General features: G+C 53.1%; 1 protein-coding gene across 9 annotated transcripts in view; it reads right to left on the bottom strand.

Moving 5' to 3' along the window:
* The window catches only part of LOC144720730 (uncharacterized), a 275,382-nt gene that overhangs the window by 35,673 nt on the left and 212,164 nt on the right, over positions 1-27,545 (bottom strand). For 8 of the 9 annotated variants that reach the window (XM_078597741.1, XM_078597737.1, XM_078597744.1 and 5 more), the window contains 11 exons: positions 25,686-25,830; positions 22,315-22,480; positions 21,536-21,651; positions 20,040-20,264; positions 15,894-16,048; positions 13,107-13,318; positions 12,054-12,291; positions 10,798-10,894; positions 9,922-10,150; positions 1,249-1,374; positions 250-372 (listed from right to left, as the gene is read on the bottom strand). In XM_078597741.1, the coding sequence (XP_078453867.1) occupies positions 250-372; positions 1,249-1,374; positions 9,922-10,150; positions 10,798-10,894; positions 12,054-12,291; positions 13,107-13,318; positions 15,894-16,048; positions 20,040-20,264; positions 21,536-21,651; positions 22,315-22,480; positions 25,686-25,830 (1,832 nt within the window). The remainder of the gene's footprint in view (positions 1-249; positions 373-1,248; positions 1,375-9,921; positions 10,151-10,797; positions 10,895-12,053; positions 12,292-13,106; positions 13,319-15,893; positions 16,049-20,039; positions 20,265-21,535; positions 21,652-22,314; positions 22,481-25,685; positions 25,831-27,545) is intronic. The other variant, XM_078597740.1, reaches the window with a different exon arrangement.

The following is a 27,545-nucleotide window of genomic DNA, read 5'->3' as shown; positions in this document are numbered from 1 at the left end:
TAAAGGATTTAGCGTGAAAAACTTGGTTTTTACGGGCTAATTTTTATCTGTGGGGAAGAAACTGGAGAGGTGGGAGGGGCCCATGCAACAGGGGGAGAACTTGCAAACTCCACACAGAAAGGTGCCCGAGTCGGGGAATCCAATCCAGGTCCTTATTGCTGTGAGGCAAGAGTGTTACCACTCCGCCACCGTGCTACTCCGAACAAACAACAATGTCTGTTTTCCAAAAAAGCCAGTGAATTGCTGTACCTTCTTGTAAGGAGGTATCGTGATGTTGAGGTTACAGATCGCCTGCTGAGGCAGACCTCGCGTTGTCTTGGGGTCCTTCATGAAGCAGAGGCGTCCGCACGGTTCCTGCGTGGCGTCCCGCACCTGCGCACCGAGCCATCGCTCGCACAATCAATCGGCCGTCCCTCGCAAAACAAAACCACCCCAACGTGAGATGCATTTATTTTGTTAAGAAGTTGCCTCTTCTCCTTTGCCTCAGACCGACTTTGTCTTCTTCATTAAGTTGTCATCTCCACATTCAGCAGACTTCCATCTCGCCCCCTCTCTGCCCTGCCAACCCTCTCGTCATTGCCAAGTGCGTTATCCGTCAGCTCAAAAGAGCCGAATTAAATTACTCCCTTGCATCTCTTTCCCTAGCCGATATTTCTACTGCTTCCTTCAGTCTCACTGCTAGTTCTTCGAGGTCTCTTGCTCCGCTTTCTCCCCCTCCGGCTGCATCATCCCCTGCTCCTGTTTCTTTCCATTCGTGTGCTGCGCAGCATCACTAACTCCGGGATCCCATCCCAGCTCATTCTCGAGATGAGTCCTGACGAGGCTGTCATCTTTCTTTCCTTCGTTTGTCGAGTACATTCTTTTCACTTCCAGTCGGTTTTGTTACTTCGTCAACTGTCAGTCTCCGCTGTCTAAAATCTCCAAGAATCCTTCTCACCCGGGCCATCTCAAACACTAAGCTCTTTCTTGCAGCCCTCTAATGGTTAAACACATTATCCAATTTGAATCCTGACAATGCCCATGTCTCCCAAATTTGAAATGAATTTACTTTATTCGTGGGAATTGTACTCCATTTTCCTCTTTTTAGATGCTTTTCAATTAACACATGCAGCATATCCATTGTATAAGTGTCACGCATCACAATGATCTCGAGAGTGAATTTCATTGTAACAAGTGGCTGGTTATTGACATTTTACTGATGTGAAATCAAGTGGCCCGATGACTCAAAACAAGACATTTGCGCTTCACCTTTACGTAGAAGGGCAGGCGGTTCTCCTTGAAGGCATAAAAGTTGAAGGAATGCTGCTGCCCTGATTTGGTGAGTGGCACCAGGTTGCCAAAGCACTCCACGTAGATGGGCTTCCCTTCCATCACCTGAACACGCGATCGGCAGAGGACAAGCGAGGCACGAGCCGCTCACTCTCAAAGTACAATTGACAGTCGTCCACAGTCTGTTCTCCCTATGACGCCGCATGTTGTATTCATAACTCGAATTGTATATAATGCGATGAATGTGTAGGGGTGTTAGAGAGAGAGCCCGTTATGCATGGCAGCTTATGGCAAACAAACACAGTGGGCGGGGCTACGTGAGTGCACAGGGAGGTGCTCTCTACGACGTCCGCGCCAGGCACCCCGGGGGGGCCCCACCCCTCAGCGGGGGGTTGGGTATAAAAGGGGATGTATCAGAGGGCTCGGGGTTCTTGTTAAGCTAACCAGTGAAGACTGAAGACGTCTTAGCTAGAGCCCTGGACTCCCCTGGTTCGCCGTCCTTATCAGGGCCGAACAGGACCGAGCCAGCGGCGTGGTCCCGAGATCCAGAGCCGGTGCTCTTGTCAGCGCTGGTCTGGGACTCAGGGTACCGGGCCCGACTTACCAGTGTCGGGCCAGAGAGCCTCCCCTAGCCCGTTAGAGGAGGACTAGGAGGCAGGCTAGGAAGTAGCTAGCGCGTGTATCCCCAGCTAGCCGGGTGAGGGGGCCGACACCCCCTCTAGTGTTGTATGCCAGAACCGTGCTGTGTGAATAAAACCCGTGTGCCTCCAACTCCGGCGTCCAAGAGTCGTGAACTCTATTACATCTGGTGTCAGAAGTAAAGATCTACGAACATGGACACGCGCCGGACAGCTCGAGTCAGGGTACCGGAGGGGGAGGACACCGTTGCAGCCGGGGAGCCCGGGACGGCTGAAGAAAACACGGAGCAGTCGGGGTCGGATGCGTCCACACCGCAGCAACAGGAGAATGGAGAGCCGTCGACAGAGGGGCTGAGGCAGGCGCACGCTAAGCTGGCGGAGCTGCTGTACGCCGCTGCCGCCATGCTGGACCAGATCACACAGCTTGGGGCTGCTGGACCGCCACGGGGCGATGGCAGCTGGCGACCACAGCGCCTTCCCGCCATTTCGACGGAGCACCACTTTGAAAATCCCGCCATCACCGCAGCTGCTGTTGAGGGCGTGGCCGGGTTGAGCATCGAGTCCAACGGCGGGCATACAGTACCTGCCGCGTCATCACCAACGGACGGCACGTCACCACGGGTGCGACCGGCGATGCCATCGGTTGTTCGAGCCGCGGCACAGCCGGGTGGGGGAGACGGAGCCGCGGCACAGCCGGGTGGGGGAGACGGAGCCGCGGCACAGCCGGGTGGGGGAGACGGAGCCGCGGCACAGCCGGGTGGGGGAGACGGAGTCGCGGCACAGCCGGGTGGGGGAGACGGGGGAGTGCGACCTTCCGCGGCAGCCGCTGCGTTACATCAGCGGCTACCTCCACTCAAAGAATTTGTGGGCGAGGAAGGCGACTGGGGCGGCTTCCAGCGGCGCTTCCTCGCTCACCAGGAAATGGCGCAGTGGACGGACACCGAGGCTCTCCGCGCGCTGCCGGCACTCCTCGACAGCGACGCCCTTGCCACTCTAACATCGGCACCGAAGGAGAGGCGCGCCACGCTGCAGACGGCGATGCAGCTGCTGGCTGCAGTCTACGGTCCGCCGTCGGACTGTCGCCAACTCTTTTACGATCGCCAGCGGGGGGCAAAGGAGTCGCCCCTGGCGTACCGCACAAGCCTCCTGGCACTGGCGAAGGCGGCCTTTCCACGGATGGACATCGAAGGTGTCGACGCCATGGTCACGGAAAAGATACTCCTGCTGCCAGACGACTTGGATATCGTCATCATCGCACAAGACGACGCGGAGATGTGCTCCCTCCAAGTGGCACGACTCCTCCACGCAAACCTGCTCGCGCAACGACGAAAGGCCAGCAAGGCGGCGAGCGGGCGTGCCGTGGCTGCAGCCACCCTCCCGGCGGAAGAGATTTGCGCCATCGACCATCAACGGCAGCAGGGAGCGGGAGTACGGGCGGACCGGGGCGGTTCGGGCCATCTCGACCATCCATCGTCTTCGCCAGCGCTCCCGCGCTGTTACAACTGCGGCATCCGGGGCCATGTCGCCTCGGGGTGCCGCTCTCCTCGGCAGCAGGGGACGACACCTCGACGGGACGCCGGCCCTCTTCCCAAGCTCCATCATCATAACCTGGCGAGTCGCGGCACCCCTCATGTTTGGCCCACGCACACGCCCGTCACACACTCAAACACCGCAGCGAATGGGGGGTCGATATCGCGCACCATCGCACCAACATGCACCACTATGGGTACTCATATCGAACCCAGCCAGTGGTCCGTGTTGGCCCATCGTGTTGTAGCCGCATCATCGGGGTCGTCTGCCGTTGTGGGGCACATCGACGGGGTTGAGGTGCGCATCCTGGTCGATACGGGAGCATCGGCGACCATTATTTCGGAATTGATTTACAATATTCTCCCTGTCCAGAGCAGTCCTTTGATGCCATTCTATGCTGCTAATGGGGGCTCACTTGGCATCATTGGACAAATTCGAGCCAAAATTTGTATCGGGGATATTAAATTGTCTGGGCCGATTTTTGTTTCCTCCTCGCTGGCGGTTCCGTGCCTGCTGGGGACGGACTTCCTGGCCAAAATGCCGATTAGGATATTAATCGACCAGGGATGCATTGAGCTCCCATCGGGCCGACACATGGCGTTTCTGCCATCCCCCGTTACGAATCGGACGGCGTTCGCGACGGTGCCGGCGTTCGTAGATAGAACGGTGCGCGTTCCTCCGGGGGCACAAATGTTGATTCCTTTGAAACTTCGGCGGCCCTTCGCTAAGGGCATTGGGGCCCAGGGGGTTCTGCTGGGGCCGTCTAGGGCCGGGGTTAGTGGACCTCATTTACTTCCGGCCCAGACCATAGTAAGAGGGGACGGAGACCCCTTCATCGCGGTCCTCAATGTGGGCTCGCAGACGGTGGTGGTCCCACAGGGGACCGTGCTTGCTCACGCAACGCCGGTGCCCTGTGAGGAACCCGTCGCGAATCACGTGAGCGCTGTCCCTGCGCCGCGACCACATTCGGACAGCGATGAAGGGTGGCTCGAGGCGCTTTGTGCGGGATCGACGGACCTGTCAAATTCAGAGCGTCAACAGCTTAAAACACTACTGCGGGAATTTTCCGACGTTTTCAGTCGGGACAAATACGATTTGGGCTGCACTCATCTGCTGCGTCACCATATTGATACGGGTGACAGCGCGCCAATACGCCAGAATCCTTTTCGGTTAAGTCCCGCCGAAAAGGACCATGTCAAATCGGCTGTTGATGACATGTTAGCCGCCGACATCATTTCTCCTTCCACCAGCCCTTGGGGAGCGCCGATCGTCCTAGTTAAGAAACAGGACGGCTCGTTGCGGTTTTGCGTTGATTTTCGGCGCCTTAACAAAATTTCGGTGGCCGACGCATACCCGCTCCCACGGATGGACGAATCGCTTGACGCCTTGGCGGGAGCGCGATTCTTCTCCACATTGGATTTACTTTCGGGATTCTGGCAGCTTCCTCTGGACGATGATTCAAAGCCTAAAACTGCTTTCCGTACACCGCACGGCCTGTTCCAATTCAACCGGTTGCCGATGGGACTCCACTCAGCGCAGGCAACTTTCCAGCGTTTGATGGAATTAGTTTTGGCTGGATTGCAATGGGACTCGTGCTTGATTTATTTGGATGACGTTATCGTCTTTAGTAAAACATTTGACGAACATCTCCAGAGGTTCCGGGCGGTTTTCCAAAAGATGCGGGCTGCTAATTTGAAATTCAAACCCCAAAAATGTCATCTGTTACGCGAATCGGTGCATTATTTGGGGACACTCAGGTATTGCTACCGATCCCGCCAAAACGCAGTGCGTCAGCTCCTGGCCGACTCCCACCTCGGTGGGAGAGGTCAGGAGTTTCATTGGCTTCGCGTCCTATTACCGACGGTTTGTCGCGGATTTTGCGACGATTGCGAAACCCCTACACGCTTTAACGTCAAAAGGGGTTCGGTTCCACTGGGTATTGGGGGCGTGCTTTCCCAGGTGGTTGACGGCGTGGAACGGGTGGTCGCGTACGATAGTCGGGTGTTGTCTCCCGCGGAGCAAAGATATTGTGTCACCCGTCGGGAACTGTTGGCAATTGTCTATTTCATCCAACAGTATCGCCCATATCTGTACGGTCGGCATTTCACCGTCCGCACAGATCATGCGGCACTACAGTACGCCCTGCGAGTTCAACAACCATCGGGACAATTGTCTCGATGGTTGGAGATTCTCCAGGACTTTGATTTTGAAACCACCTACCGTAAGGGCATTCGCCACACCAATGCGGACGCTCTGTCGCGCATGCCAACCACCTCCGAATGTGCATGCCTCCTGGGGTCTGGACGTTGCAGGCCTCCGGGGGACATATCGGTTCCGGTCTTGGCGGCCGCCGACGACGACGAAACATTGATTACTAATTCGATCGCACAACAGGGAAAAGATTCCCTGTTGGGGTTGCCCGTCACTGAATGGGGGCGCCTCCAGATGGAGGATACCTCCCTCCTCGGGTGGCGTCGTCGCGTCGGGGGTGCTGCGCGGGGGAGGGGTGATGCCGATGCATGGGAGATGGTGCAAGGTCTGCTGATGCATTGGGACGGGAAATCCCATCGACACCGGCTGGTGGTCCCTTCTGGGTTGCGGGGCAAGGTGGTGTGGGCCGCTCACGAGCGCCTCCTACACCTGGGGACCCAAAAGACCCTCGCCTTGCTCCAACTTGATTTTTTTTGGCCAGGCATGACGAGGGATGTCGGGGATTTATTGGGGTCATGCCCTCGGTGCGCGCAACGAAAACCGCCGGCACGGGAGTCTAACCCACCCTTGCAATCAATCAAAGTGTCCAGAATAAATGAGCTTGTCGCGCTGGATATTTTGGGCCCATTCCCCGCCACCCCCAGGGGCAATAGATATTTGTTGACTGGTGTGGAGTATTTTACGCGCTGGCCTATGGCCTGGCCCCTTGCCAATCAGTCGGCAGCAGCCATCGTGGAGGCCTTTGTTCAGGGATATGTCCTGGGCAAAGGTGCTCCGGAGCGGCTGCTGACCGACCAGGGCAGAAATTTTTCCGGCAAACTACTCCAACAAGTCTGTGAGCTCCTGGGCACGAAGAAAATTCGTACCTCCCCGTATCACCCGCAAACTGACGGGATGGTCGAGCGTCTGCATCGCACCATCACGTCAATGTTGTCACAGCAGGTTTCGGACTCACAGACCGATTGGGACCTGCAAATTCAAGGGGTCTTGGCGGCATACCGAATGGCCCCCCATGCAGCTACGGGATTTTCCCCCTTCTAACTCATGTACGGTCGTGAACCTGACCCGCCTGTTCGTGCCCAGCTGCAGATCCCCGCGCCGCAGAGTAAAACTAAATTGGCTGACCATGTAAAATTTAATCTGGCCAAATTAACTGAGGCACGGGATGCTGCCATGCAAAACTCTGACCGCCGTCAGAAAGCAAATGAGCGGCTCAGACTGGGTCGGGCGCACATGCTGCAGTGGAAGCCGGGGGACAAGGCATGGCTGCACTGTCCCCAGGTGCCACTTGCTACCTCCTCTAAGCTGGTGCGGCCGTGGCGGGGACCTGTGGAGGTGGTCGAGGTTTTGCGACCGCAGTGCGTGCGCATCAAATGGGGGAAGCGGCGGTGGTTCGTGCACCCCTCTAGATTAAAACCCTTCGTTGCGGTACACATCCCCACTTCACACACGCGTGGCCAAACATGTGGGGGGTCGACCGACTCACTGGGTCCGTCTCCGTCGCTTTCACCTAACACCTTGCCGGCTGTGCCACCTCCAGGTGCATCAGGAGTGACGGGCTCACGCCCGATCACCCCTCCTGGGGATGCCAAGGGTCACGCGGCGTCGGATGAGGACTCACTCCGAGACGGACAGTTGCCACCTGACGGTCCGCCACCCGGGGTTACCCCGTGTGAGGGGCCCGCTGCAAGGACGCGCGCTAAAATGTGCAGACTGTTGTGAGGCCGGAAGATGTGTACATAGGTTGTGTTCATTGTGTGTTGTGTGGGTGGTGTGTTCCCGGCTCATTGGATGTACATATGTTGGGTTCGCCATGTGTTGTGTGTGTGGTGGGTTCCCTGCAAATTGTATATAGGCTGTTTTTACGGAATTCGTATTTATTCGGGGGGGGTGCGTCGGGTTGTTTTCTCTTCTCGCTGTTGCGTTCTTGTTGTGTTCTTGTTGTTGTTCTTGTTATTGTTGGAAAATAGTGAGGCACACGCGCGGTCAGGGGGTAAATGCGCTTTTATTGTCATTTATTTGGTATGTTGGCAGCCGGGACGGCTGCAAGCTATGCGGGGGGGGGGTGATGTAGGGGTGTTAGAGAGAGAGCCCGTTATGCATGGCAGCTTATGGCAAACAAACACAGTGGGCGGGGCTACGTGAGTGCACGGGGAGGTGCTCTCTACGACGTCCGCGCCAGGCACCCCGGGGGGGCCCCACCCCTCAGCGGGGGGTTGGGTATAAAAGGGGATGTATCGGAGGGCTCGGGGTTCTTGTTAAGCTAACCAGTGAAGACTGAAGACGTCTTAGTTAGAGCCCTGGACTCCCCTGGTTCGCCGTCCTTATCAGGGCCGAACAGGACCGAGCCAGCGGCGTGGTCCCGAGATCCAGAGCCGGTGCTCTTGTCAGCACTGGTCTGGGACTCAGGGTACCGGGCCCGACTTACCAGTGTCGGGCCAGATAGCCTCCCCTAGCCCGTTAGAGGAGGACTAGGAGGCAGGCTAGGAAGTAGCTAGCGCGTGTATCCCCAGCTAGCCGGGTGAGGGGGCCGACACCCCCTCTAGTGTTGTATGCCAGAACCGTGCTGTGTGAATAAAACCCGTGTGCCTCCAACTCCGGCGTCCAAGAGTCGTGAACTCTATTACAAATGTACTAGGGAACATATTTTTTTATTACCCGGATGAACCTTGTATATAACGCGAATGAGTGAACTAAACTACGTCGCGCGAGTAGGAATAAGCGGTGGTACGGCTGCTGGATGCTTTTAGATGCTACCCACGTGCCTCGGTCTTTGTTTGGCCTGCCAGGTTATAAGAGAACAGACTGAACTTGCTGTGTCAACAATTGAGCCAGCCCTGGTCCACTAGACCATCCCCTCTCTCGCACACCTTGAGAGAAGCTGTGTTTGTGAGCGTGGTGCTGAGCAAGGTGGTGATTATTATTCAACATTGCCTTGCCAGGCAAACTGAGTAGAGGCTTTCGGAGACTCAATGTGGTTTCAGGCCAGGGTGGTCCACCATAGATGCCATATTTTATGTCCATCTGCTACAGCAGAGGTGTAGGGAATTCCAACAGAACCTACATCGCTGCTTTATTGACCTGGTCAAGGCCTATGATACCATTAATAGGCCTGGGCTCTGGGTTGTTCTTCATGCTTTCGGAGTCCCTGACTCTCTGGTCACGATCATTAGGGAGCTTCATGATGGACCAGTTTCGCCTGGACCTCTCTGGCATACAGGGGGTGGACAGTCTTCCACTCGGGGCAGGAAAACTTCCAAACAACAGGGAGTGAGTGGCATTGCTTTTAAACAAAATAATGAAGGGTTGTGGGAATATGGAAGCAAGGTGAGGGAAGCTGCGAGTACCCAGATTGCTGTGGGCTTGCCTGCCCATCAACAAGAGGCGAAGAATGGTGGTGTTGAAGATGGTGGTGGCTTACGCACTGACATGAGATGAATATCCAAAGTGACCCTTTGGGACATAGTTGTCTTATAAGGTGACATTAATGCCTGAGCCGGTCGTGATATAGGCACTTGGGCTGCAGTGAACATCTGCGCCGGTTTGAAAAATTCAGGCTAGCCTGCCTATGATCCAGCATAGGTTTAACCAGACTGGATTGTGTGAGCTCATAAATCCTTCAAATATCTGGTCACAGTCCCATTAGTGAGCTCCGCTGGGAGGCGAGGCTGTGTTGGTTTAGTCATGTAGCCCGCATGCCCAGCCACCGCATGCCCATGCAGCTTCTGTTTGGCCGGATAGAAGGGGCTAAACAGGCACAGTACGTGCTAGAGAAGAGATAGACTCATGTGATACAGGAGGATGTGGAGATAATTGGACTTGCCGATGACTGGTACTAACGGTGTCAAGATCGGCATCGGCGAAGGAGGTTCGTTAAGGATGCTACTGGTGAGTTGGAGGCAGTCACCCTCCAACAACAAACAGGGGGCAGAGGAACGACAACAACGATCGGACTGCTGGATGGCTAAAATGCAGAGAGTTGGCACAGAGGAGAGCACAGCTGGTGCATCTGCCGGTCAACTCAATCAGTCAACCCATGGCACCTGGGTCTGTTCTGTGGCTTCCTGTCAGTGAGCCTTCGACACTTCACGTAGCCTCAAAATTTACCGAGCTTGGCACAAGCGCCGTGGTGATGTCCCCACCACTTAGGGATGAATGACGGTTGTTTCTGTTGTTGTGCTTGTCAGTGCGGCGGCTGCGATTATGAGTGCGGTCGCTGTGTTTGTGAGCGTGGTGAAACGCCAAGCGTCCAGCGACAACCAGCTGTACCCACCTCCACGTCGCGGCTGCGTGCCACCTCCGTGAAGTTTTCCTGCTGTTCCAGCGTCTTATCGACGCGGTCGTCCGTCATGCAGAAGCAGCGCAGCCGTGACTCCACCGCCTCTACCGCCTTCGAGAACACCACGAACGTGGCCAGATACGGTACGCAGGTAGCCTCCTGGTACAGCCGGTTGGCCAGGTTCACGGCCTCCGGGGGCTGCCGGCAGTACAGCAGCCAGAACCTGGGCGGCCAAACCGGGGCAGCAGATGGGGGAAGAGACGGGCGATGTTGCAATTCGGAGCATAACCGAACTCGATCGCTGACTCGCTCCTGAGCAGGCTCCCGACTGTCGATCCCACGAGAGAACCTGTACCTCGGAAACACTGGGCCACGTGATATCGAATCTGCAGGTCTCACGGCAGAGCCGCCCGCTAGGAACCTCTGCGAGTGGAAATTAAAAGGAAACCGGCGGTGTGATTGCAGGAAACTCCGATCGCACAGTGATGAATCACTCTGAACTATAAATTCAACGGAGGAATTGAAGCAATCCCCTGCACATCTACGAAACGATTTCCTTGCCAACTAATCTAAAAATAGACTTCTAAGTTTTATTAATTACAGCCATGTGCAAAAGAGAGTTTATAATGGCGCCAGGAATACAAACATGTGGCCACAATGTGTCCACAAATTACCAGCTTTTTAATGGGGCATTGGGTATGTCGTGTAAACACATTGGCACAAAACGAATACACTGAGTTCACTATCACTCGGATTCGTTGTTATTAATGTCACAAGAAAAATTTGCCAGCCATTTACTCGACTCGAGTGAAAACAAACACCCGTCATGGGTTGAGTCGGTGTGCGCACGTGCGTGTGTGTGCATGTAACCTGGCAGAAACGTTGGTGGTGAAGGAGACTGTTGAGGTGGTGATGGTGAGAGGCGTCGTGCCGGTGATGTCTTCCCAGTGCGCCGGTGAAATTCCACCTGTGCGACCACAGGAATCAGCCGTGGGGACACGGTAAGAGGTTGGTGAGTGTGTGGCTGTCCTATCACAGTGAGCCCTCTAATGTATGGGGTGAGGTAGCGTAGCGGTGAGTGCACTGTTCTACGAAGCCGCTATCCTGACTTCAATTCCAGTTCACGGCCTACATCCAGTGATAAATATCAAAACTGGGCCTGGGCCTCCCTTAGGTTGACTCGCCTTAAAACGTGTACCTCGTGTAGTGCTTAAACTTCAGCGGCCAGGCGAGGTGCTGACCACACCACCGCGTTTGTGTACATTCCAGGCCTGAATAGGTGTTCATTAACATCAACTGCCCACCTTCACAGGGGATATTTGTATAATATGTGTACAGCTTTAGGGCACATGCATACAATTCTAAGCATCATTTTTGTTATTACATAAAGGCATCCTTGCTTTGCTAACCAATGAAAATGCGGATGACACAATTGGAAATGCCAACAAAACAGCGTGACGAATCATCGCACACTGTAAAGTTTAAAACGGAACGATGTCATAAGAGCATAGTGGGACAGGGGAGGAGTGGCGCATTCATTTGCGCACTGTCCTATGAACCCGGGTGTCTGAGTTTGATTGCTGGCTATGGCAAACACGAGTGGTGAGTGGTATCTTAACCAGTCCTGGACATCCCTCTTCATCAACTGACACGGAGCAGCGCGGGGTGAAGTATCGTCAAACGATTCCCCCGACCCGCACGGCATGGGGAGGTCTTCATCTCGCAGTGGGTTGATAAAGGGCTGTGTGAAAGCAATATGTGCTCTCTGTAATTATTTTTATTTCGCTCGTTTACCTGGGAAAGCCTCACTGAGTCTCAAGATTATTTTTCAGGAGGGTCCTGCAATCCCTATTGGGTAATTTGCAGGTACATTTTCAGCACCGGGATGTCTGTCCAATCACCGAAACATTGCATGCTTTTTATAGCTATGGGAATAAAAGCATAGAACCTGGAGGATACCCATGCAGAACAGAGGGAGAGAATGCACAAACTCCACGCGGAAAGAATGCCCGCTTCGGCAATGGAAACCGGGGGGGCTTCTCGCAGCGGTGGCATGAGCGTTCGGACAGCACCAACCACCCAGCCGCCCATAATAAACCAACGCGCGTCGTTGTGAGCGCCCCCACCGGTGATGCTGCACAGCAGCCGCAGCGGCGGCGGCGTGTCAGGCACAGTCTCGTTGAAGCCGTTGACCCGCGTGTCGGCGCTCGCGTTCGTGATGGCGCTCGTGGACTGCGGCACGGGGATTGTCATGGTGATGGGCTTGTGGAACTTCCTGCGGCGCGGCTCCACCGTCACAATGGGGCTGAACGCCGCCTTGTTGCCTAGGACCTTTTTCACCATGTCCTCTGGCACTGGGTGGGCCTGCAAAAGATTCACACAATCTCATTCGAAACCTGACAGGCCCACTGCAGCGATGACATCACCTTTACTCCCGTTATTGAAGACCAAAACAGGAGGACTTCTTCGCATTCCTGGCTCCTGCCTGATGAAGCTGGCTGCAGTCACCACCCAAGTGCCGTACTGGAATTGTAAATGTCATGGGTTTACTCTCCAACACACCGGTGTGATGTAGTAACTAATTGGCACTTTTTGTTTATGCAATATAACCCAAAAAACCTTTTTTATGGATAATATTGCTCGTGAAAGCCTACTGCATGTGAAAATGACAATCACCTTGTTTGTTCATTTAATAATTATGCTGTCAATTCATTTGCTGGGGCGGTGACGTGGCCGAGTGGCAGTGCATTCAGCCACTCGTTTCAAAGGTTTGTGGTTCTAGCCGCTGGCCACCTTGGTTAATACAGTAGGTGTATGACCACACTGTGCGTCGCCTGCTGTACAGTGGACATGAATGATCCTGTGGGGAAAAAGATGTGTAAAAAAAAAGCATGCAATGTATCGGCACCAGTCCAAATTTGCACGAATTAGAAAAATTGACATTGCAAATTACTTCATTGCGAAAAATCAACAGCAACATCGCTGTGTCATGGCAGACTAATATCCACTTGCAAGGCCCATGCTTTGTTCACCTTGTTCCACACGTAAAAATGACAAGCAAACAGAAAATGTACGAGAATAATCTTGAGACTTACTGAGACCTGACAGACACGCTCGTGTGTTGTCGCCGGACACAAACGAGCCCACGCTTGGGTTGCCATGCCGGTGGCGGCGCTCACCTGTAGGCCGACCTTGATGCGTTTGGTGAGGGCGCCCTGCGGGAAGGAGGCTCGCACGTCGGGCACCACGGTACAGCTGAGCACGCCACCCTCGGGTCCCACCACCTCGCTCTCCTGGCGCACGCGCGACACCACCGCGAAGTACTGCGGGAAGTCGCGCGTCACAATGCGGCAGATGCGCTTCCTCTCGAGCTCCTCCAGCGAATCGAGCTCTGGGGGAGATAGCGAGCATGGGGTCAGCACGGCGGTCAGCACAGGGTCAGCACTTGGGTCAACACTGGGGTCAACACGGGGGTTGGCACAGGAGTCAGCGTAGGGGTCAGTGTGGGGGTCAGCCCTTGGGTCAGCACGGGGGTCAGCGTGGGGGTCAGCGTGGGGGTCAGCACGGGGGTCAGCATGGGGGTCGGCAGAGGGGAGCCCGAGATGTGGGGTGGGAGGGAGGAGGCAGTAAAGGATGACGCGGGGAGACAAAGGTGGCCAGGTGTGCTTCTGGCCACTACCTCCTTGTGAGCCATGCCTGTCTTCACAGGTGGTGGCGGAGCGGTTCGCGCGCTGTGCTATAAAAAACCGGCGACCCAAGTTCGATTCCCGCTCACAGCCAACACCAGTGACGATTATCTGAATTCGTCCTGGGCCTCTCCGACGTCGACTCAGCCTCAAATGAGAACCTGGTCTGGTGTGTAAACATTGCCACTGGGGAGACAAAGGCGTGCGTGGTGTTGGCCACCCACCCCCTCGTGTATTGTGTCGGCCTTCATAGCTACTCGCTAACAGCACTTGCCCTAACAGTCTGCATGCCCACTGGAGGATCTTTGTCTTCGTGCACATGCTGGTGTGTGAGCTAAAGACAGTGAGCGTCTGCATCAAAGTTTACAGCCTTGTGTCAGTCCACTGCTGGATGATTGCTTCCCCATACCGTGTGGGCCATGGGGGTCATCTGACCACACGTCATCATGCTAAACAGTGTGGGTTGGTGAAGGTAGAGATTATATATGTGGGAGCATAGAAGTAAAGTGCAACAATGGTATTTGCTGCACTGCCTTCGACTGCCCACCCCTAGCCCTGTCAGAAGCTATGCAGAGTTATGCCTGGTGTTTGAGCCATAATCTTGAATATTTTTGGGGTATACACACCCTGGATGAACCTTCTCAAATAAGATTACATTTTATTTGCTGCAATTGGGCAAAAAAATGTCCTCTAAAATATTAAAACGAGACACAGTCAAAGATTCTGTTCAAACAAGCATCTGTTTTTTTATAAAGCATTTCGCCAATATTCTGAATCAATTACTGTTATAAAATGCCAACGCTCCTTTGTAAAATTTGGAACTTTCTCCGTTTGGAGAATATATTTCATGTCACATTTGTCAGCATTTAAAATGCCTCATGCGATTTCTAATTGAATTTTTACGACGTGGTGATATCCAGGGGCGGCTTCTCTTATGGATGGCCATTAAGCTGCAAGTCACATGTCCTCTGTGCGCAGTGACAGGCAGCACGCGACGGCCACGCGATGAACCCCAAAGTGAACGTGGGGAAGTCACGCAGCTTGGTTTCCACAGTCATAAAGATTGCTCACAGTCAGGCCGCAGTACGTTACGACAACGTACAATGTCCTGGTGGCGCAGTGGTAACACTCGTGCCTCACTGGGAGAAGGAGTACCTGTGTTCGATTCCCAACTCGGCCGCCTTTCGTGTTCTCACTCTGTCCTGCATGGGTTTCCTCCCACAGCTAACTAAAACATATCTTGTAACTGCTAATTGGCCAAACGTCCCAATGCTGAAAGTAATTACCTGCAAATTACCCAGTTCGGATGACACAGAGCAACACTGCCCTCTACTGCGAAAACTTGGCAACGACTCTCCTGAAAAGAAGTGCTGAGACCTGGTGAGGTTTTCCTAAATAAACAAGCGTGACGATAATAAACACATTCCTGCGGAGGGAGCTGGTAGGAACGTTGGGTTGCTCGGTCAATAACCAGGGTCAACGGCGGCGTGGTGTATTCCGCAAATATGGCCGACTGTGAGGGCGGGCACAAGCCGGCGTGAGTAGGTTAAACGTTGAGTTTTATAAGGGCACCACGGGGTGACCAGCTCCTCTCCATCCATCCCCACCCCTCCCACCCAGTCCCACCCAGCCCCTCCCCACCCTCCCCTCCCCACCCTCCCCACCCAGCCCCTCCCCATCCTCCCCTCTCCACCCAGCCCCACCCCTCCCATTTTTGGATGCACGACGGACGGACATAATAATCCCCTGTGGGCTGGTGTAACCAGGAGGTTCCTACCAGTATAACGAAAGTAACATTGGGGTCACTGTGTAAATTATTTGCGATAGCAAACCGTGCGAGTATCATTTCAGTGACTCACTTGAGCACACAAGACAGGGCTGTTTTGGCCACAACACGCACAGCCCACAGGAGCTCGCGCACTGCCGAGTAAATAAAACCTCTAATAATCCCAAACTAATTGGGCGGAGAGCCTTTTTATAGGGCGACAGAATGGGTTTGCCAAATTTCTTACAACAGAGAAGAACACAGCTTCAGAATTGCCAGTGCATAATCGCATGCTGTAACCATTGTGCAGCTTATTTCTCACGCGAACAGTGATCCGGTCGGATATTCATGCTTTGCAATTACGTTTTAAAAATTTCGTTTTTTTTTCAGGGCAGCCTTCAATGATGTATTAGTCATCGTATTCATTTATTTCCAGGAGCCTTCACAGGTGGTCTTCCAGCCCAGAGCCCATTTGTGGCTTTTTTGAGCCCGGCCTGGAGAGGTTTTTCCTGCACCTTCGTCCATGCCGTTGAGCACGTCGTTGAGGTCGTCGTTCTTGCAGTCGTTTTGGTGCTCCTTCCACGTCTTTCCGTCGCCGCTGCGCAGCACGACGAGCTCCCGCTCGCGGCCGCGCAATGAAGCGAAGTGCGGGATCTCCACGAGCACCGGCCTGCGTGGCGGCGGGGGACCACCCAGCCCGGCACAGGGGGACACGGGAAGCAGAGGCGGAAGGAACATTGACGGTTGTGCGTATTACTCATCTGCTCACGACATGTGTTAAGCATTAAAAAACAGAAACCTGAACAAACTGTTAAATATATATACAAAAAAAACTATTAAACACATATTTTATGCTACCAGGTAAGGCCCACTGGAGCTATATAGATCTTTTTTCATAAGTGTCCTGGCAACAAATGACAGCTCAACGAAGTGGCTTATCACGTGGACATTTCTCGCAGCCAAACACTCTGAATGTGGACTGTGCCCCTTTCCAAACACAGTGCCCGTGCTGTAGTGTGGTAGTTATCTAGGCATGCTGTCTCAGCTTAAGCTTATGCATTAATACTATTACTACCACTTCATACAATACATTAAACCCATGCCTTGCTTTTATTGTACAACACAGAAATTGGGAATACACAGTGTACTTGCAAATTTCATTGATCTTGCACACGTCCAAAATTATTGATCGTAACGGCATTACATCAGGTAATTAACATCCATTAACGCGCATTTACAGGCACTATCGAAGCAATTAACCATTGGCAATTTCCAGTTACATCCAGTCGAATAGATACCATTAAAATAAACAGGGAATAAAAAAGGTATGTCGTGAACAGCAAACTATTCAACGGAAAAACCTGAACAGGCCTGGGAATGTGAGAAAGCCCTCCGTGGTGGTATCACGGTCAAAGCACTGTGGACGGATACCCCCTTGACTCCAGACCCCGAGGTCTCTGTGAGGCCAAATGTCCGCTCCTTTGACCCTGTGCTTCAACAGCAGTGGGCGCCAACCCATTGCCTCGATTGGTCCAACTCCAAACAAATGTGATAATTGAACACTTGAAAGTGCGTCGCAAAATGAAACAAACCACGAGACAAAATTAAGTGCTAAATCATAATCTCTCGTTGGCTTTCCAATTCTATAGGCGGATATTTAAAGGTGCAACCCTGAAATATGCACGCTCACGGCACTGTTGGCGGAAGGATACTCGAGTAGAGAGAATCCTAGAGAGCACCTCTTGAGGGTATTTAGGCTTACTCTACTAATTCAATGAAAACCATTTAACGAGAAATGTAATGGTAAATCTCCCCGAAAGAAAACATTACGTAGCGATACTAAACGAAGAAACAAACGAGAGGTTTATTTGTTTTTGCACAATTGGATTCCCGCTTGATTTGACAAGGAACTTTTCTTCCCTCGAGTCCGAGCCACTTCTGGGCTCCTTGGCTCGGCACAGAATGGGGAAACTGTGCGGTCTGCTTGCCCACACCAGCAGCCAAACGGGAGATATGGAAACACTGTCCACAAGCCAATACATTAAGATTACCAAATGAACGCAAGGGAAAATTGCAGATTTACATGACGACACGCAGTGCGTTTGCCGAATGTGAGCGTTCGTCTGCTTGTGCAATATACTGTACGCAGTTTGGTTTGATTTATTTATCTCTCTCTCTACATCAGCGGAGGTCACAGCGTGACCCAGGCTGAGCACAGGCCCACGGGGGTTGATTTGCTTCTCCAAAGGTGGCTGCCCACGCCCGCGGTTAAGTGGGCACGGCGCAGCGTGCGGCCTCACTCGCAAGCGGCGTCGCGGAGAAGGAGGCAAATGGATCGAGGCCTGCAAGCGCTCAAACGTTGCCCGGATTAAACAATAATCTCTGCGCACGTTAAGCTTACGTTGCCGGGTCAAAATAAAGCGAAGGCAATCGGAGCAGACATATGCGTTGTGCGTGTCAAGGGAGAGAGTCGTCAAATCTCTCCTGACAGGCAAAGATATAGATCGATCTCAAAGTCTTTTTCAGGCTGTTAACTACGATGCGGACTTGCACATTCCCAGTCCTATTGGAACGACGGCAAGGAACCAAAGGGTTAAACGATAGGAAATCAAAATACTCGGCAGGATGGCAGCAACTCAGGGCAAACACGATCCACTGCTTCAGGAACAGAAAACAAATCAAGGTAAAAACAAAAACAAAACACAACAAAGGAAGAAAACCAAAGGTACAAAGAAAGCTGTATGATATGAGGAACGTAAAAGTGAGTGGGAGGTTGGGGCGTGGGGTCTTGGGGCAGCGTTGGGGGGGAGGGGAGGCCCGGGAAGAGGAGATAAAAGCGTGGCTCTTTCTCAGCCGCAAAGGGGGGGCCGTTAGGCATCCTACCCTATGAAAGAGGTCCCCTCGGGGCCCAGCTGCAGCAGGCGGCTAACCAAGCTCTCTCCCTCGTTCAGAGGGGGGGGGCGTGCTCGGCAGGTGTAGCTTACTGATAGCGGATGGCACAGGGAGGTAAGGGGGGGGGGCGATGGGAGACGGTTAAGGGGAATTGGGGGAAGCAGGGGATTAATAAGGGAGAGGGCGATGGGGAGGCAGGGGTGAGGGCAAAGGTTTGAGGGACGGGGGGAGGGACGGGGGGAGGTTGTTTGTATCAAAAGCAGCGGTGTGAGAGTGAAAGAGAGAGGAAGTGACTGACAGACAGAGCAGGAGAGAGAGAGACAGATACAGAGAGAGATTTGGATGGGACAAAAAAGAGGGAGACACGCGTGGGAAACGGAGACAAAGTTGACCGAGCGTTAGAGAATAAATAATCGTGCTGCCCTACAGAGAAATCCGTCGCGCTGCTCTCCAAGGACAGCCATCATATTTCGCCCTGGACATGCAGCGACATTCTAGATGCTGTCCGGCGCTAATTAAAAATCGTCCTGTCCCAGCGGAAAAAACATTTCCCGAATCTGCATTTTGAGCCCCGACCCGGAGATAAAAAAAAGTGCCGCGGCAGGGCCATCGCGCAAAAAGATTAAGAAAGCGATTGAAGCCAAAACTGCGGCGCAGTGCGGCTGCTCGCGTGTCCACGCGCTGGGCATTGCAGCAGCAGCAGCAGCAGGGGCCACAAAAACGAAGCTCGTGGCAGCAGCAGCCGCAAATAAGCAGGAGGAAAAAACCAAGTCGTGACATTTAAAAAAAAAACTATACATTTTTTGTACTTTTCAAACACCGGCACAAAGTTTAGTTAATAATTTCCTTGTGTGCAGATTTGAACGTTCTTTTTTTGTTTCCGCAATGGAAAACTGCCACTGGGCTGGTGAAAGAAATTAATTAATATGCGTGTTTAATTATTATTGTTATTTGTAATGAGCACATTTTACGCATGTAAACTGATCAAAAATACATTTTCATCAAATCTCCATTAAAAAAAACCAAACCTGTAAACAAGAGTGCAGTGGTTGATTGCAGACACACAATGGTAATTTGTTAGGGCAACTGACTGCCGGCATTAAAAATATACTCCGTTTCAAAAACAGCACCAGTATCACGATTAACATCGTTACGATCATAAATACTGAAATACACATTTAAATACAACACCTTCAAGTTTATGAGAAAAATCTCAAGTACACTCAACCCACAAGGCCTTGCAATGTCTAGTGCGTTGAGATGTGGTCACATTTAGGTGCTATATAAAGCCAATTTTATAGAGTAATTGTATAAAGTCCTGATGGTTCTTAAGGGCAATTCCAAGGTAAAACACAGTATCAACAGTAACAGCTGTGAGCAATATCAGAGGGCGAATAAACTGATGCATCACATTTATTAAAATGTCAGTTTACACAGCGACACACTGTCAAACTCCTGTGGAGGTGGCTATTATTCACTCCACTAACTATGGGAGTGGTGCATCAAGAGATAATAATCAGCCCATCAGCGTGACATTCAGGAAACTTGCTCATGAGATCCACTGCTGAAACAAATTGGAGTGAGCTGTATCGTACAACCGAATAATTTCCTTAAGACAAGTCTGCTCCGAGCCCTAAACAGCAGCTAAAAAACCCTCAAATAAACGTAAATTCGACGACGTTCCTAAAACGAACCAGCAATTTTTCGCGACAAAGTCTCGCGCGCGAGGGGTGGGGGGGTCGCGCGCGTGCGCCCGTGCGGTCTCTTACCCGAGAAACTGCGCCCCCGCGGGCCCCACCTCCACGAGGCGGCTTGCCAGGCCCTCCCCGTCCACCATCGGCGGCGGCACGGCCAGGCGGGGCCGGCGCACCAGCCGGCACGTGACCCGCGTCGGCGCCTCGCACTTGCGCGGGGGGATCACGATGCGCAGGCCGTTGTGACGGCTGCCCCGCATTGAGCCGCCACGGGCGTCCACCATGAAGCTCACGAGGAAGCTACGAGGCCACGTAGGCAAGGGGCAGAAACAGTGGGACGCGGGGGAAGGTTACACGATTGGGATTCTTTAGCTGGTTGACGGAAGGATAAACGTGCGGCGAGAAAACCTCAACGTTGTTCGGTGTTTCGTGTTTGTCCCTTGCGAGAGAGACACGGGATATGCAGCCGAGCACGTCATTTAACCAACTATACAATACATTTGTAGTGACATCGTGGGATGTCAACGTATAGTGCCGACCCAAGAGAGGCACGGCGTGCGGTGTAACGACATCGCGGATACCACAGCGTTGTGGGTGTAGTACCGGCCCTAGAAGGGCCCGGTGAGCGCTCATTGATAGCGCTGGATGGCACCATACTTTGCGTGCAGTGCCGGCCCCTACAGGATAGGATGTGGGAGTGCCGGCCGAGGGATGAGGTTACTCAAGGCCATGGCACTGGTTGACCTGGGAGGACACGTGACCAGTTAAGTCTACAAATGGGCCCCAAGTGGGGGCTAGGGGTGGTCACGTGGTTGGGATCCAGATCCTTCCCGAGGATTCTGGAAGGTGGGCGTGGCCAAGGGCGGAGCCGGCCACGCCGCAGAGAATATAAGCCGTGGACCTGGACCCAAGCTGTTGGTTCCGGTTCGTAATAACAGTCACGTGGTAACTAGTGCAGTTAGACTGATGGTGGTCACCACCATAGGTTGTTATTCTGTTAAGGGGAAGTTACCCCGTGTGAATAAATGTGTTGCCTCCCTGTCTACATCTGCGACTCAGTCAAACTCAATACACATTTAAATATATATTAAATATTGATAAGATACATGGACGTTCACAATACAGGTGGTGCATGCCTTTGTGTAAAAGGTTCCGCCCTGTAATTACTTATCAAAGCCACTGCTACTTGAATGTGCCTATTATTAAACGCATGCACTTATTTACGTCCATTGTGCCATCGGGCTTGGCTCGGTGTTTCTCTCACGTTGAACCTACACAAAGAGCATTGTGTGCCACAACGTTAAACAAGTGTACGAGTCTGAGTGCCCACTCAGCGCAAGCCCATTGCTGTGGACAAGTGGGGGAAGGCATCCTTGGCAGTTTGGGTTTGACGCAGAAGAAACTGGAGGATGCCGAAGAGAAGCTCCCCTGCCCGTGAAGCAGAGGCAAATATCGGCATCCTCCGCTGGCGCAAGAAGGCACCGAGCGGCTCGTGCGTTCCGGTGGAGCGGAGTGTGCGGCGGTTCGTCACGTCGCTGCGTGCCGGGGGGAGACCGGTGAAGCGTTCTTACCCAGACTGAATCGGGCTGCGGTGAAAGGTAACGTTGTCGGTGATTCCCGGAGTCCAACTTTGCTGCCGCAAGGAGGCTGCTCGGTCCAGATCTCGGGGCATCGACAGCGGCCGTGACTGTGCACGCGCAGACATCCACAGATGGGGAGGTCCACAATTTCGTCCACAACGCATCGATCGAGGCGTCGAGACGTCACCGTCGGAGGCCACCGCATGCAACTCCTAGCCAATACATCCCTAACCCCCTCCGCCAGATCCAGAAGCTGCTGCACAGGAGGCACACAGCGACCTCCAACATCTGTAATGACGCTCTCCCAGGCCCTCGGCCCCTGGAGACCACTCCAACGCCTGTATCGGTAACCGGTCCTCCCCCATCCTGCCCAACCATGTCTACGACACTCGCCTGCCACGACCTCTTTCCGGACTTCTTCACTGCTTATCTTGTCTTGCTGTGAAAACTCCTAACGTCTGAACAAACTGCTGGTCAAAATACTCTTCAGTGAGTGCCGGAGTACCTATTAAGGCTCGCGTGGCCGTCATCCACGTGGGTGTCCCCCCCCCCCCCCCTCCATTTACAAAGCATTTCCATGTTAAAATGAACTAACCAAGGGAGGAGGTTCAGGGCAGTTACAGACACTCCGTTGGCCATCATACCTTTATTCGGCGACGTGTCCTGCCCAAGCCCAATTTCACTTTTCTCACCGCTCCCATGTGCATCAAATCACGGTGAGCTGGAATTTCCGATAAAGCTTTTGCCGGGGAGAGTGACAACATCCATACCTGCATGCCGGGCGGCGAGAGGAACTCCTCGTTGTGAGCGCTGTCGCGAAGCAGGGGCCCGCTCTCCCGGAGCAGCGATCCACTGTCTCGGAGCAGCGAGCCACTGTCTCGGAGCAGCGAGCCGCGGCTGGGCGTGAACGACCTGTCGGAACTGAACGAACGCAAGCTTCTCGAGCGGAAGAGCAAAGAAGGGCGCGGGGCAGTCGGGAGGCAGTTGCATTGCAGAGTGGGGCAGGCGGTGCGTGCGTGCGTGCGGCCCGGGTGAGGACCGGGAGAGAAAAGCGGTACGGAGGGAGCAACGTGGGGAATGAGCGGGAGGTAGCAAACCAGAGCGTGTGGTATTTAAATAAAAAATTGCACAATTGACACGGCCGTACAGAAATTTCGCAGACGAACGTGCACCGGACAGTCCGGGCGCAGTGGATACACGTGGGTGAATTCGTCGCAGAGTGTGCGGTTGGTCAGGACCAATTGTGCAGTAGAGGTAACGGTTAAAGGGGAGGTGAATTATATTGGATGGCACACGCACACAGACATGCCCACGCACGTGCGCAAATCGATTCGCGCGCAGACCATGCACATGGGCACAGGGGAAGATGTATAATAACACGAGTGGGCGAGTGGTCGAGTGGGGGAGTGGGTGAGAACAAGGTCGGAACAAATGAAAGTCAAAACAGACAGACAAAAGAGACAAAATACAATACAGCAGTTAGGCATGCAGGTAATGAAATGCCTTGAATCCAAGGTTGCTGAGGTTTAATCAAAGCAAATGATGGGAATGAGTCATGAGCCACTCGGTCTCGCAATACTCTTGAAACAATGAGCTCATGGAGCAAGGTCATTGAACCACGCACGGAACCACGACACGGACACAACGTGAGAACCTCGTAACAGCTCACCTTTTTCCCTCTTGAAAATGTTTTTTTTTTTCAGTTAAATAAATGAATGACACAAACCGAGCGAGAAAACATTTTGCCCACGCGATACATATTTATATACAACACACACACACACCCACATGAAACACCAAGCACACACACGACACGCGACAGTCTCGAAGCAAATGAGTTGCTTCAGCAGCTGCAATGAATGCACGGACACAGCAAATTATAAAAAAACAAGGCCCGGGGTGTTAGGGGCAGGGGGGGGGGTGAGGGAAGGAAGAGTCGTTACCTTGGCATCAAACTGGAGAACGGAGGAGCAGAGGGAAGGAAGGAATACAAACCAGGGAGGGAACAGGAGAGGAAAAAACAAAGTAAGAAAAAAAGAGAACACTCAGTTTTAAACTTGTCGCTATCATCGTCATCATTATTATTGTTGTTATTCAATGGAAACTCTGCAGGCGCAGAGCAACAGATGGGGCGCTTCAACTTGCTGTGCGGCTCGTAGCTGAGCCACGCGGGAATGTCATGGCTGTGAGCTGGCTGGTAGGGTGTTGGAGGAAGGAAGGGGACGGTGGGTGTTTGGTAAAGGTGACCATTGAGCATTGAGAAGCAACATGGCCGTGGTTCAGCACCCATAACGGGGCGTTTCGGAGGTCAGCTGAGTGCGTCGCCATGTGCGCAATGCACGCCCAGCTTTACAATTGCGGCTCGGCCTTGACACGTGCTGTTAAGTGTCATCCGCTCGTGGTTGTGGGTTTTCTCCAACTACTCCCACGCACAATAATGCTCAATAACAAACTCAAAACCGCCAAATATTTCAAGGGGCCCCTTCCTGAAGAAAAAGAGGGTTTTCTGAGTTGATAAACACGTATGATTTAACCATCGACTGTGTCTCCCGTATGGCTCCAAGGTGTTTCTGAGTCTAAGGCTCATTGGCTGAACTCTCCACACATTCCCCAGGGATGATGCTAATAAAAAGTAATACATGTTGTGGGGAAATCGTCAAGTGAGCTCGAAATACCAGGGCAGGACGACCTGTTTTCTGGCTCATAAAGCGCGCACGCAACAGACCCCCACAACGCCGCTCGACGGGAGTGGGTCAACGTCATGTGCCGACTCCTCCTCGTAGTGTTCCCATTTGCTCAAAACACGTGGGAAAAATTATCGTTTTTTTCCCGCCAAATTCTGCCTGCCAGAGCGCCCTCCAGGCACCGTCAGCACGTCGAGCCAGCAGCCGGTAGCTAGGCATGTCGCAATACAAACACGGGGTAGAACGCGGGGACGAAACGCGCGCAGCGATGTTGTGAGCCCCGCGTCGCCCCAACGCGGCGAAGCCAAGCAAGGCCAGAGCTGTTCGTCGTCGTGACCCAGTAAGCCAGCGCGCCCCGCAGCCTCGCGGAGACAAACGGGAGCGGCAATGTTAGAGTTGCGGAATGCACAGGAGCGAGCGAAGAAAAAATAAATAAACGCGCACTTGCGAAGCGAGCGCTAGGGCCACAGTGCGGGCTGCACGGGCGCCCCGTGTGAACGCAAAGCGGAGAACGCCTCCTTGATTGGTGACGAGCACGGTATGTACGGTATTTACAATGTGCAGAAACGACCCTGCTTTCAAGAACTCTGCAGACGCAGCTGCGATAAAATCACAATGCGGGTACCTGGCACAGAGCCTGTGAAGTTGAGGGTGCAAAAAAAAACCGCAACTTAACCGACAGCTGACTGCGCAGCATCTACGCATTCAAGCGCAGGCGTCAGGTGACATGGAAAGGACACAAAAAGGGTCACGATTTGACACTTTGACGTTCAAACCGGCGATTGTTACCAAAGAATACAGATTGTTCTGCCAGCTTGGTGTTATTGGGGATGTATAATGGGAATAACAGGCTGCATTATCACCGTGGAAACGCCTGCTGCTGTGCATTTCTGCTACAGCAGACAGTCAGATTAATTTGAACACGGGGGTAGAAGAAGACGACAGCAGAGTAACCATTTGTCACTCCCTTTGAAAAATGTAATCTTTAATTAACATGTATGGATATTCATGCACGATGTCTGGCTTGAATGGAATAGTAGGCCCCAATACCCTCGAGCGCTCCCTCTAGTAGCGGCCCGTTCAACCAGCAGCAAGTAATCGCAAAGAAGCACCTTTGACCTAATATGCATGCAGGTACAATTATCACGGTGGATATGCTAAGAGTACTGGCAAAATCATTGCTGCTGCTGCATCAAAACCCCATTCACGAGCTGACTCGAAGCTGTGCCGTTGGGTGACGAGTTCGCGCGATATCAGCATTTCCCGACATCAGAGAGCTATCACCAGCATCATGGTGGTGGTCGAGTGACGACCTTGAATTCAACCGGAGCGTGAGTGCAACTCGCTCAACGGGATTGCGTTAAATGAGATGCGTGGTAGTAGCTTCCCGCGGCTTGTGATCGTGAGCCATCGCAGCAGCAGCAATAGCCGTGAGCGATGAGCTAAATCGGTCGTACCTGGCAGAGAGGCCCCTGGCCAGGCTGGCGGAGCCCAGGTAAGTGATGCTGTCAGCTAGAAACTGGCTCGAGGGAAGAGAGTCGTCACCGAGCTCCTTGAGATCCTCTGGGCGGAGGTACTCACCCCCGGCCATCCCGTCCTCACCTACGCGTCGAGCGTCGGGGGAGGGGAAGAGAGAAGGGGTGCGGAGAGGGGTTGGGGGCAGAATGGGCATAAGGGTCAGTGGAGCGTCGGGGTTAGAGCGGCAGCAGACGGGGCCCCTTGGTAGAGTGCCACACCAGGGTGAACTTGCGGGAGAAGAGGACGGAAGAGAAAACCGGTGACTCAACCCAGAATTGGGGCAGGAGGGGTCAGAGTGTACGTGACTTTCAAAACTGCTGAACTGTGATTGGTGACGACTGGCTGTTAAACTCCTGCAGTAAATGAAATGTATGCTTGCAAGATAACGCACAAGTGTGCCCGCCCTGTCTCTCTCTCTCTCTCGAGAAGAAGGTGCTGGCATGGTATCGAAACACTCTCAATCAGAGCTTATGAACAAATCCCTATTATTAGACGCTATGCAGTCCTCACAGATCACCAGCTCATCTGTCAGTGAAAGGATATGCGAACGTATTTTTAGCAACTCAAGAATCTGTTTATGAGTCAAATATACCACGTTGAAAAAAACAAAAGCCTCTCGCTAATTGTGATATTGAAATAGTAGAGGGAATGCATAGGCGGTATATACTTTTTCTTACGAAACTTCAACAAAGAATCTGCATAAAAGTATCAAGGCGTAAAGGGGATAACAGAGCCTGTGAGCTACAACTGTAATTTTACAGTCTCGTGACAAAAATGCCAATGACACATTGGCGCACACTTCAAGCCGTGCAAGAAACCCAGCAGTAGCCTCCCACCGCACACCACGAGCAGCAGTGTGGGCCTTGCGCGTGCGCCCCCCTCCATGATCTGTTAACGTCAACATTAAACCATACATTTCTCTGTCTCGATTACAAATTCAGGCCAAGGCATCCGGACTGACCTGAGTCGACCAATCGCACAGAGAGAAAGTAAATAATAAAGAAAGGGCAGAGTCCCCCCCCTGCCTCCGTACTCTCCCTCAACCCTTCCACCCCCCCGACAAGTTCAAGGCGATCGGAGCCCGGCGATTACCAAGACGGTAGCGCTGGCCGGGGCGCCACGCGGGCGTCCCGCGCGCGTGGGCGCGTCTCTACACACCACGCTGGGCCCTACGGTTCCTGTTGTGCTCCTGCAACGCGGGAAGATGCTTGGCATGGGGCTGAGCACTCGGGATGCCAAATCCCTTATGAGGAAATTGCAGCACGGTGTTGTGGCGCTGAAATTCAACCCTGGGAACATCGCCTGCTTCTTACAGACAGCGGCGTTGGCGGGTGTGGACTGCCGCCCCCCCAACACAAAGTTCGGGAGGCGTTCGGCTCTGTTTGTGTGAGAAACGCTAACAAGGTAAAGGCACAGCCCTGCAATTGCTTGCCCATGCCGCCGCTGGCAGAATGTGCTTCCACGAGAGGGTATCTCACGAACTCTTCCACTCTGGTCAGACATCTTGGAAGAGTTGGGAGCACCCACACCATCGGGGTGCCACGGTGGCGAAATTTTCACTCCCTCGCCGGGTATACAGGAGGTCACAGATTCAATCACGACCCTGACGCATGTATATTTGGAGTCTGCATGTCTCTCTCCCCGTGCTCATGTGGATTTTACTCCACGTCCTCTGGTTTTCCTCCTCACATTTAGAATCGGCATGCGTTTAGAGTATTTGGCTGCTATAAATTCCCAAATGATACGCCAATTCATTGAGCTATCATTTGTGGCCAGGTCGCTTCTGAGAAATAAGCTGT

Source organism: Lampetra planeri, chromosome 9, assembly GCF_965212315.1.
Source record: "Lampetra planeri chromosome 9, kcLamPlan1.2.h2, whole genome shotgun sequence".
Classification (NCBI taxonomy): domain Eukaryota; kingdom Metazoa; phylum Chordata; class Hyperoartia; order Petromyzontiformes; family Petromyzontidae; genus Lampetra; species Lampetra planeri.
Note: the sequence above shows the minus strand (reverse complement) of the source record. Positions and strands in the feature narration are given on the sequence as shown.